Source organism: Strix uralensis, chromosome 12 (genome assembly GCF_047716275.1).
Source record: "Strix uralensis isolate ZFMK-TIS-50842 chromosome 12, bStrUra1, whole genome shotgun sequence".
Classification (NCBI taxonomy): domain Eukaryota; kingdom Metazoa; phylum Chordata; class Aves; order Strigiformes; family Strigidae; genus Strix; species Strix uralensis.
Window position 1 is genome coordinate 3,505,622 of NC_133983.1, and position 12,326 is coordinate 3,517,947.

The 12,326-nt window shown below is 43.1% G+C and overlaps 1 protein-coding gene across 7 annotated transcripts in view; it reads right to left on the reverse strand.

The window, feature by feature from the left end:
- PDPR (pyruvate dehydrogenase phosphatase regulatory subunit) overlaps nt 1–12,326 on the reverse strand; it is a 28,790-nt gene that overhangs the window by 8,355 nt on the left and 8,109 nt on the right. For 5 of the 7 annotated variants that reach the window (XM_074881708.1, XM_074881707.1, XM_074881706.1 and 2 more), the window contains 10 exons: nt 11,092–11,241; nt 8,167–8,359; nt 6,505–6,629; nt 4,696–4,851; nt 4,460–4,593; nt 3,921–4,069; nt 2,472–2,584; nt 2,010–2,104; nt 1,269–1,358; nt 801–983 (listed from right to left, as the gene is read on the reverse strand). In XM_074881708.1, the coding sequence (XP_074737809.1) occupies nt 801–983; nt 1,269–1,358; nt 2,010–2,104; nt 2,472–2,584; nt 3,921–4,069; nt 4,460–4,593; nt 4,696–4,851; nt 6,505–6,629; nt 8,167–8,359; nt 11,092–11,241 (1,388 nt within the window). Of the gene's footprint in view, nt 1–800; nt 984–1,268; nt 1,359–2,009; nt 2,105–2,471; nt 2,585–3,920; nt 4,070–4,459; nt 4,594–4,695; nt 4,852–6,504; nt 6,630–7,011; nt 8,360–11,091; nt 11,242–12,326 lie in introns of those variants that run through there. The other 2 variants (XM_074881711.1, XM_074881712.1) reach the window with 2 other exon arrangements.

A 12,326-nucleotide genomic window follows, 5' to 3' on the forward strand; every position in this document is an offset into this window, starting at 1 on the left:
TGTCAAAAATACACGTGAAGAGGGCCTTTAAAAAATTCATTCTAATTTTCACTGCAGTGAAAACATGTCACCATTCTACTTTTTTCCATTTTTCTGGTTCCAGAAGTCTCCCATGTTTTATAAACCAGAGGGAAACATATAAAACATATATATGTTTTATAAATATATGTTTTATATTAAAAAATTATATCTGTTAACAACATATAAAATTTGTGTCCCTAACCACTACATTCCCTTCTCTGAATTATTTGATACAAGTATTTCTTTTAGCTCATGCAAAGACGCGAGAAAGAAGGTAACAAGCAAGTGACAGAGATGGCACCTGCCACCACAACAAGCAGGATACAACTCTACACTGTTCTAATAAAAATAGAGAACTCCCGTTTTAGTAAAAATAGAGAACACCTGTTCTTGGCACCTATCCTCATATTTAACTTCATTAAACACCACTTGGTGCACAGGCTGGCTTTTGCTTCGTCAGACTGGGAAAACAGCTGAGAGAAACACAAACTCTGAGCATCTGTAAGGTACACAGCACCCTCACTATACTGAGCACTGCACACATGAGCAACACTGCACACTACACAAATCACTGGGAATGCTGCCCAGGAGGGAGGAAGACAAATATTTTTGCTATTTCTAGCACCTTTATGAAGTACAAGAATATAGGTTATAGTTTCGCACTGCACACAGCTCCATCAAACCCCCGATATATGTCCCCACTTGGATGGCAAGGCTTTTTGTTCAGTACTGCTCTCCCAGCCACCCCTGCTGCAGGTGATTTCAGTTTTCCACTGTACCTTTTCCAGCTTGACCTGGAACTCGCGTCCACACTCCATAGGAGTGGTAAAAGCATCCAGATCCTGGCCCCAGAATGCAAAGAACTTCTCAATGCGCAGGCTGCGGAGTGCGTAATAACCGGCGTTCCGAATCCCGTACTTCTGTCCCATGTTCATCACCTCGTTGTACACGTGAAGGGCGTACTGCAAATGAGAGGTGAAAGACTCTCAGACAGAGACTCTGTGAAAGACTCTGAAAGACAGAGCTGCAGACTAACACCAGGAGAGAGCAACAGCATCTGACTGTGCCCTGCCACTGGAGCACAAGAGGTGTGCCTGACTGGAATGCAATACAAAGCAGGGAAACTGCCCCTGCTGCCTGCAGGCAGCTTTCTCATGGTACAAACCAGACATTTCAACTCGGAAAGTGTTTCTGATTATGCATGCAAGCAACTGTTTTAATTAGCTAAGGCTACAGTGTACTCTTACCTCTATGGGGATATAAAGCATGAATCCAGGTTCTCCTGTGTGAGTGATACTCATCACACGGATGCCATTAGCATAGCCCACGCTCATCTCCTGCAGAATCAGAGGGGGTGAAATCATCCAAACTGGAACACAGCACAGAGATCCAGAAGGAGCACAATGCGTAATACAAACCACACCGGCCAGCCCTCTCTCCCCTTTCCTCCCCGCAGTTCACCACCAGCACATACTTGCAAAGAATTTAAATTAAAAATTCAACTAGTGATGTCACATTATCCAGACTTCTTAATCACTTCATGATGCTTGGCAATAAGCCTTGGAACTAGGTCAGGACACAGACTTGTATTCTGGATACAAGGCAGAAGTTGAAGAGCAGCTATCTGCTCAGCCTTTTAACGTGACAGGAGACAATGACTCCCAAGCCGCAGATCCCAGCTGCCCCTCGGACAGCTTCATAACTGATTATATGAAGTATGCCAAGATATCAAATGGCACCAAGCCTACAGTGAGTGGAATATTGAAAACAAATGCATACTCACCTATATATTTAGCAAGCAGAACCCAAACAGAAGTAGTTACAGTTGAGCCTAGTGGGCTCATTACCAACCTAGCTCAGTAACTGCAGTAAACCTCTACGTAAATCTAAATTCCCCTCTAACTACCCAAAACATAATTCTTCCTCTCCCTCCACACATGCTTTGAAAAACCCAGCAGGGTGAGGAGGAAGGAAGCACAGTCACTCACCTTGCAAAAGAGAGAGGGAAAGTGTTCTGGAGTTATTGGGGCATATGACAACTCTGACAAGACATCCACAGCACGGGGGCCAATGAGATTGAGAGCTGAAGAGGGGAAGATAACAATATTAGGATGAGACTGGAGGAGCCTTGCCCAGTGTCTAACTGGCATATGCGCATGCCCCAATTTCTACAGTCTTAGTGTCTATGGAACTAACAGGTACGTTTACGTTGAAGAACGGAGAAAAGAGTCATTAAACTCTCTCTCCTGACAGTCCACAGGAAAGGAAAGCTGTCTCCCAGCTCATGGCTTGCTAGGAGAAGTCTCTGAATTGCTGTTTTCATCCAACTGTTTGGGGAGGAGACCCAGTCACCACTTCTAGACACTTCAAACAATTAATTGGCACGCAGCACAGGACACCACTTGTGGTTTCAGGCTGTATAAGGAGGTCTGCTTTCAGTGGCTTCTTACCCGTGTACTTCCAGGTCACATCTTCCATGGTCAGGTTGCTGTCGTCAGGCAAGCGGTTCTTCAGCCAGGCCCAGCAATGGACTTGCTGGTCAGTAGGGGAAATCATGAAGAAGCTGGAACAGACAAATTGAAACTAAGAAACAATGAATGGACAGCCACAAGATAATTCAGTGTGTTCTTTGTCCCCAAACTACTGGAGCCATTCAGCAGCTTCCAAGCTAACAGGAGACCAAAACAAGCTGGTTTGCAAAAACCACAGCTAAAGTCTCTGGATCAATGCCATCACATTTGTCAGGACAAGAAATCCCAGCCTTCAAGCATTAGCAGTAGTCTGGTGACAAGAAGTGACTACAAGTGGAACACAGGCAGTTCTACAGAAAGTTCACAGGGTAGCTCAAAAGTCACAATCATTCTGCAGAAGGTTTTCACAGCTCTTCATGACCAGCGATTGTCTACTCTGACAGTCAGAAGGGTGCATGGTTCACACAGCAATTTCTTGTTTCAGCAAAAGTCTTTTCACACACAATGGCGGTTATTATTAACAGTTTCCAAAAACAGAACTCCACTTGATACGTGAAAATGAGCTACTTGTTGCATAAGTCTCTTTCATGCAAACTGTGATGTTAAAGTACATTATTGACAGAGATAACATCTGCAGAAATGACTAGACAAGGAGGAAAGCTACTGGTTTCACACAGAGAAGGACAATACTTTTAAGCAATACATGAATGCAGACAGAAGAGGAAGAGAAAGAAAAGCTGCTTCCAATTGAAAGAGCAGCAAAGAAGAATGCTTTCACACCAATACAATGAACGCATGCATGGAAAATGGTCCAGAGAAATAAAACCAACATTCAGTTGGGACATGTCCGTGAAGAAGTTTTTAAATGAGAAAGTTTTTTTATTAAATGCCAGAGAGCCCAAACTATTGAGTCTAAGGATGAGATCCTGTTACCATGTCAGTTTGCACCAGAGAGCACAAAAAAGAACCACGAGACTGCAGAGCTGAGAATTAGTGTACCCATACTGCAATGAAAGTTGAAATAATCAGGAAGTAGCATTTTCAGCATACAATTCCAGTGAGGAGATTGGCCAGGAGCCAATGAGGAACCGTTTGGTTTGTGCTTTAAATGATGACCTAAATTAATAAACTCTAATGACTGCTGAAAACAATTTGTCTTTCAGTTGAGAAATTAAACATCTGAAGGCCTAACATTTTGTAGGAATCTATGTTCCTCTGTAGTCCCAGAAAAAGGTGTATTTTCCCTAATACTGGTAAATTCAGGAGCTCATCCTCATTTGGGTTACTGAATCAGGAACCTAAGTAGAGAATCAAGACTCTTCTTTTTTTCTTTACAGAGGGGAAGAAGGTTTATGATCTCCAAGAAGAGGTTCTTAAAGGCTCTAACACCCAAAGGGTGATGGATAAAGACGCTGTCTGCATACCTACCTGCGTTTGCTCAGCCGTGCTATGCTGCAGTCGTTCTCATAACCCCCTTTCTCATTAAGCATGCCTGTATGCACAACATGCCCAACTGGCACATCCAGGTCATTTGAGAAGAGATACTGCAGACTCTCCAGGGCCTGGTCTCCTGTGGACTACATGAATTGAAAGGGAGAGAAAGTCAGACGAGCTGTCTGAGCAATACAAATCCACTGGGGCTGTTTAAGATCGCATCAACGTCCTGGCCCAAATTCTTTCAATTTGTAATGATAGTGACACGGATGTCTCGAGCGTGATAGGACACAATGGTGACGTAGTGCCAGAGGTCAAATTCCATTTATAGACTAAGCTGGTATTTCTATAAACTGGGCCTTTGACAGACAAAAAGCCATCTGTGCTAAATATTGTGGTATAACCTGAATTTGGTCATATAGCTTGACTTCCTCTATCCTCAATAGGACACACAGAATTTTGCAAAAGCAGTCAATAATAAACTAAAGGCGACCTTTAGCAAGCTGATGCTTTGTCACTTCCCAGGTACTTACGCTTATTTCAAACTTGGTAAAAGATGACATGTCAATGACACAAACTGCTTCCTTACAGCATTTGACTTCGGAACCCACAATATCAAACCAGTCTGGTTTGTAAAAGGTTTTGCTCTGATCCAAATCCAGCAGATCTAATGTAAAGAAGAATCAAAGCGACAATTCATAAATTGGATGAACTAGGATTTTACACAGAGCAACAGGGATGAACTAGGCAGAGGAGAATACAATCTCACCTTTCCCAGGTGGGACAAAATACTTGACTCTCTCAAATCCATGCTTCTCCATCCACCTGGCTCCCTGCGCATCCAGACGGTCGTACAACGGTGAAGTACGCAGCTGCCTGCCAGTCTGGAAGTCCCAGCGGGGAACTTTCAGATCACACATGAGGGCTGCAATGGTCACAAAGATCCGTTATTAGGCGAAGCGATTATCTAAGATTTTCTTCCAGATGATCAATACTTACTAATATTTGAACCATTAATAACGTTGCCTCAAAACAGTTCTGACCTTCCTTTTCTGTTTTTGAAAATCGACAAATCTGTTTTGATCTGTTTATAGCTATTCAGAATCAGAGTAACAATATTTGCACAGAACACTTACATTTATAGATACTTATGGTCTCATGACAATACTGTCAAGATAACAAAAACTCCCTATTTTTCATGAAGTCATGTTGACTAGCATTAATTATGCATTATTCTTCCCTGACAGCACGCTATACCAGACACTTATCATTCTGACAATACTAATGCTGGGGTAGGCAGCCCACAGCTACAAGAATCATCTAATTCAGCTTCTTAAATATTGGCAGTTCAGCCTTTTCTGATTATTGAAGCTTTTCCAAATGGCTCCTATACCTTTTCAGAAAATACAGACTATTCTTATTTAGAAAACAAGTTACCCTAATAAATGTTTAGCATCCTCCCTGGTTACCAGGGGGGAGCAGTTACTCAAAGATGCTTGAATACTTCTTTATAAATGTTAAGTTTCTACGTAGGTCATAAACTGCTTAAAACTGAAGATAAGCTGAATATTTCTTAGTGAATGCTTATATTGTTTTTGTCTCACAGCTAAAGATTTAATGTTTTTATTGGCATTATCTGGTACTGGTACTCCTGAAAGCATGGGTAGAGGGAAAAATAGATTAGAATGGGAACATAACACTGCAGAGATTGAGTACGGGACTTATCTTCTAAAAACTAGAGTGATTCTGTAGCTCTCAGAGTTGAGATTTGTATTGGAAAGCAACCACAGAACAATGCCAAGAGTATAAAGGGATTTTTCTGGGAGGAAGGTCAAAGCATAAGGTTTTTATTTCCTGGATATAGCAGGCCTAAGAGGTTTAACCCAACTTCTCTGCTTTTACTCGAACACATGTTTTTAGTTTAGACTTGGTATCCAAATAATTATTCCTGTTTTGCAACTTGTGGAGCACTTCATCCTTCCATTTGAAACCTGAAAAGAAGTCGTCCACATTACCTCAAGACAGAGAATCAAACAATAGGAGGAAACTAAGTATGGCTTTAGACAGGAACAATGACATCTCAAATCTATTCTGCAAGGTATTTATTGCAGACTTTGACAGGAGAAAGCAGAATACATCTATGAAGACTTCCTGAATGATTTAAGATAACTGGTTCACACACTCGTAAGTTGGAAGTGACAGCATTTCCACACTGTAATGACGTGCACAGAATAGCAGTGTTTGAGATAGTGTAATATTCCCAGTGAAGACCTTGGCATTGTTTTATTAGGCTGGAGTCCTACACCGATACGCACAAATTTCCCCACACCAGAGGCAAAGCACAGAAATAGGAGAGAGCACGGTACCAACAGCGTTTCTTTAAGAAAAGCTAATAAGAGCACCGCTGATACAAAAAAACCCCCATCCTTTCCTTTCTCCTGGGAAGAGGCTGTATTGCCAAAAAGGAGGCCAGGAAGAAAGAAAATTGTTCTCAGAGTGATGACAGATGAGAAGTGGCGCAGCAAAGAGGAAAATCCTCGAGATCCTGGCCAGCACTGAATGCAGAGACCTCACTTACGCATTACTTCCATCACACGGTGACGGAGGAAAGTGCGACTGCTCTGAAGGGTACCAAAACGTTTCAAATCCAGAGGCCAGACGTTTTCTGATGGATACCCATTTACCATCCACTCCGCCAGGTACCTGATGGAAGAAGTAAAGAAAACTGAGATACCAGCCAATGTCTTAAGGGAGAGTCTAGCTTTGAAGGCAGAAGCAAGGCAATTTGGACATAATGTGTGGCAGTAGGGAGAGAGAAGAAAACTAGCATGGTATTCTCAATACTAGCAGAATCTGGAAGGTTTCCCTTTATAAAACCCATCCACCAGATTTCCAAATTATTAATTTCCCATGAGAATGAAACATACAGGGCAGCAGGAAGTTAAGGACACGTGGTAAATGAAGCCAGAGCCTGGACAGGTAGCTTGGCTGACACGGTCAAGTCCTCGGGCTACGCTACAGAAGGAGGTGCTGCGTACGTTTAGGTTGGAGTTAGGAGGCTGACTGCTTTGTCATTTTTCAGTACCTGCTGTAGGCTCAGCCACAAACCATCAGTGACAGCATTCATTTCAGCACGAGGTGCCAGCCAAGTTATGTTTAGCTACACTTCTAGCAGTGAAGGAGGAAGGCATGCTCCAGAGCTAAAGGACAAAGGCAGCTCAGACCAAAGCAGAGCAGAAGGATCTGTTCACAGTCAGTAAACAGAAAAACAAAGGGGTTTGAGACTGATCATTAAAAGTTACATTAGCAAGCTAAGCTGCTTATCTTGAGGCTGTAGCAACAAATGGATAAATAGTGCTTTTACCTTCAGAAATTATTTTGATTCTTAGAGAACCTCTCTGCAAAGATTCTCTCTATTTTATATGACAAAGAAAAGCAATCATGAGTTGCTTCCCTGGTGAGTTAAATTACTAGACAATGGACAGAAACTAGTGGAGACAAGTGCAGATACTAACACCTGCCATGAATAATGAGCAGCTCATTAAGAAGGCTGTATGGCAGAAGGGATGTTGGGTTGCCAAAACCAAATGACAATCAGAGGGAGTGATGACCACTTCGCAAGCAACTTTGCTGCTGGGATCACACTTATACGCCTGTCAAAGTATCTGCATTAACACAGGAATTGGATTTTACTGGGAAAGGATTTCATCCCTAGCTCACTGGCAGAGGACAGTCTTTAACAGTACTGGCAGCACTGGCATCACGTATGTGGTGCTTCATCTGCATCAGATTCTCTCTGTTTTCAGAGAAATGAGCTGCTGGGTCAACTTGAATAATCTTAAGGACTTAAATCAAATAATAAATTAAAGGGGATCATGGAGTACAGAAGATGAGGGAACATAGGCTTTCCTAAGCTTTTATCTCTTCCTGGTAGATAAAAAAAATCAGACCAGTGAGCTCTAAGGAAGCTTACTTGATCTGGAGCAGGCTGCTGATCACTGAGATGAGATGCCTGAGGAGAGGTGTGCAGGACAGGAGGAGAGTCCAACACAGATTTGGAATACGCACAGGAGAACGTAATCAGAACACGGCAACTGCTCTGCGCCTTCACTCAAGTTGGAAACGAAAGAGAGAAGGTGACAAATACTGACCAGAACATTCTACACAGAAGGATCACCTGAGCAGTCTCTTTTCTTGGTTAAAACCTTACTTACACACATAACATTGATAAACCACTTACTTGCCTGCTCCCCCACCATATGAGATACCAGCTGAGTTCATGCCAGCCAGAACGAAGTAGCCCCGCACGGTGGGCGACTCTCCCATGATGCACCGCATGTCTGGTGTGAAGGACTCTGGGCAATTCACCAACTGCATGATCTGCAGAGCCTCCAGATCTGGCATCCTGCGCAGAAGGGCACTCAGAAGTGGCTCTAGGACACAAGACAAACAAAAAAAGACAAAAAGTCATAGCCTTCGGTCTTGACGCATTTCAGCTACTTCACACAGGACAGCACGGCAGAGGCATGCTGTTGTCTGACAGACAGAAACAGTTGTCATGTTTCAATACAGTCACAGGATAAACCATTCACTTGCTGGAACTAAACTACTTGAAACGGATCACACAGCATACCATAAAAGCAGCCATACCAATCCAGACCAAGAGCCCAGTATTGTTTTCAACAGTGCAAGAGTATGTTCAGTTTCGTTAGGGAAAACAATAGGAATAGACATCAAATAGATACCTAGCGAGGAATCAGAACAGGCAAATCTCTATGATGCTTGTCCCACACACTCTGCCAGCCTCCGCTTACCATCAGCTCAGAGAATTTCCTAAAAACCTGATGCTTTCCCTATTTAGTAGGCCCTAAATTAATCTCTCTTCTTGACCAGTCTTCCCCAAACTCACGAAAACATCCTACAGATGCTGACAAGGAGTTCCACATTTAATATTTATTGTATGAGGAATCAGCCTCTTTTGTTTTGAAATTCACACTCAACTAACTTTTTCTGATGCCTTCCAGTTGTCATAACAGAAGAGACGGTGAGCAGGAGATCCCCATCTATCCTGTCCGTCTCATTCAAGATTTCATAGACCTCTGTTTATTTCCCTTCCATCATCTCTTTTTCCCAGCCCACTCAGTCGTTCCTTGCTTTGATCTGAGCTTTGATCAGACTCTTGCTGCTCTTTCACCAGGCCTTCCCCAGTCACACGGTACCCTCTGGAGACAGGGCGCCTAGAACACCACCTAGTATCTGGCACACCAAGGATTTAGTGTTGCATAATGACTGTGTTTTCTGCTCCTTTCCTAATAATTCACAACTTGTCTTTTGCTTTGACTGCTGCTGAGCTGATGTCTTCACAGAACTAATACAACCCCAAGGTCAGTTCAAAGCCCATAATTTTGTATGGTGAAAATAAGACCACCCCCACACACCCACGTCACTTCACATTTATCCTCATTGAATTTCGTTGCCACTTCATTGCCCAGTCACGCTGGAAAGGTCCCTCGGCAATTCTTCACAGTCTGACATTTGAGAATGTTAATAAAGGGACAAGCTATCTACTTTGTTTTTCTTGTCCAGAAGTTACCTCTGCATAGTACTCCAGATAAAAGCCCTCAAGAATCAGCACTAATAACACTCCTCAGATTCACACACAGAGAGTAAAATAATCAGACTTCACATTACCTAAGAAGGTACAAGCAGAAACAGTCTTTCTGACCTGCTATTTCCCTTCCCTCTCTCATGCATGAGAATTCCAGAGTCAGAGCCTGTAGTTACATACTTTTTCCTTATTAATAAGAAGAAGGATCAGTGTTAGATTTATTCTCATATCCAGCCCAACATTTAAGCAGTTGTACAGGCTATTTTAAAATCAAAAGGTGTTCCAACGAAAAAGATCAAAGCAGTAACGCAAGAGCTCAAACCACAGGAACTGCAGTCCTAGAAAAGGATCAAATATTGGCTGAGTAAGCTCTGACTCTGCTCAACTGTTCAGTATGTTTGAACTGACAAAAGGGTAATACTGGAACATGGCATGCAGTTTCTTCTGAAACTTGAGCAATTTGTGGGTGCCTGCAAGCAGTGAGTTCTCATTTCAGCAGTACCTAGAAAACCAAAAATGAAGTGTGTGCAGAGCTCGGGCAACTCATTAGTGAAGCTATTCTCTTCAAGCAAGTCTGTAGGCATCTATAGATCTAAAAAACTTTAGCATATGCCAGCACAAAACTGCACCCCATCCTGGCTCCACCCCCTGGAGTTTAAACTTTTATGGTGTCAATATGGCACCTCACAGAAACGGAAGTAAAATTAATCAGTTTAACCTGGGGAGTAGCTGGAAGAACATACTACCACTGCAGAAAGAAATCAGCGAAAATCCACCTGTGCCTGGAGTCACATAAAGAGGCATGTGCATTCACAAGGGATGCAAAGAGGGAAAACTGGATCCCTGAAGAAAAGGCAAATCTGAAAATTGAGAGGGCACGCACAAACTTACCAGGCATAAAGGGGGGGGGGGGAGGGGGGAAGGACTCCCTAAACCATTTTATGTTCTTTCCTGCATAAAGAGCCCTCCATGTAAAAATACATACAGAATATAAAAGTAGAATCAAATAAAATGGGAAGAGAAAGACAGAACATTTGTAATATAATAAACCAGCACTGTCAATGGTGGGATGAAGTCTGGGAAGCAACAATACCAAGTTATGTCCACAAAGCAGCCGCTGCTGATGGAAATGCACTTGGCAGACACTGCTGAAGAGAGCTGCAGAAACAAAATACCACGGCTACATGGCAGGTCAACAGTGTTGATCTACAGCATCACAAGAGGAGCACAGCATGTGGCACTGACAGTCAAAAATCAAATGAAATCGAAGAACAGCATTGGAAAGTTTATGTAGTACCTTGCTGCACTGGAGGAAATTAATATATGCTCAGGGTGTAGCGGGTGTTTCTAAACACTACACAGGTATCGATGTAGTCCTTGGTAAAAGGGTTTTACCCAAATTACTGACAAACGAAGAGATGAATGAATTTGAGAGAATATTCATTTTTCCCACACCTTTCAGGTAAAGGCAGACACACGCTAGCTGGTCAACAACAGTCTGCCTTCTGCTGAAGCCACGTGTTTCATTGCTGTGAGAATCTTTCCTCCTTAACATACCAAAATGATCCCAGTCTTCTTGAAGGTTCTGAATCTCCAGCTGGTTCCGTCCCTCTGTGAAGAGAGGTTTGGGGTTTTTCTCAAAGCCTCCCGAGAGGATGCCACCTTGCCAGTTGCGTATGTAGATCCTGCCATCTGGGTCTACAATAGCTGCAGAGGAAAGAAAAGAGGTGGGAAGGGAATTGAGAGAAGGGATAGCTATCTCAGGCTGTTGTTCCACAAACACCAGCGATGGGGACTGGTGACAGGCTGGGCCAAGCTAGTCGCCTCCTGACATGAGAAGGGACAGCCTCAGTCCCCCATCCCCACACTTTCACACCATTCTGGTTCTCATGTGACACCTCGGTGAGCCAGTTTAGATTACTAAACCAGCCTTAACTCCCACCACAACTACGCCTGTTAACTTTTGGGCAGCATAGTAAACTGAATTGAACTTGAAGAGCACCCAAGCCAGCAGACAGTGTTACCAGGAGTGGGAGGACACAAGAGGGAGGCAGATCCCTTGTGGCACTGCTGAGCTATTATACTGGCTTAGTTCCACTGGAACTGCACCCAAGACCAGACCTTCCACCAAGAGATGTTCTGTTTTCCCCTCCCCGCTTCTCTTCCTATATTAAGAACAGTTAATTTTAATGGGGATGTGTCACTGATCCAGTTTGCTGCAGGCCACCAGCACAAAGAAGGTGGGCAGCACTGGGGTGAGGACAAGCAGTCAGGCCTGGATTGCTTCTTCCAGTGGTAGTGTCAACTTGAAGCATTTATGATACTCCACCTGACATGTTCCGTAGCAATTTTTTCCATGTACGGAAAAGCTGTGAATATATACGTGTGCATGAAAAAAAAAAAAAAATTAAATTACTCAGTCAAGTGGAAATGAAGCATTCAGGGACTCTGGCACTCAGGGACTCTGAATTCCCTGGAGAGTCTATACATTACTCACTAGAAGCAGAAACTCTTGCTAAGGACTGAATAAATAAGCAAAGCTTTCTACTTCCCAACCACAGTTTTCAAACACAAGGGCTTTTCTTTAAGAGATCCAAAAGCCAGAACATGGGGGAGGAGCAATTACCTCAAGTGTTTGGTTGCCCCTACAGCTCATAGACATGTAAATGCCATTGTAAAGCCTTAGCTTCAGTTGGAGGAAAGGAATAGATGGGCCATTTGGGGACAGCAGCCTGCAAGGAAAACACAGTGCCAAGGCTAGCACCCTCTCCAGCCCACAAATGTAACAATCT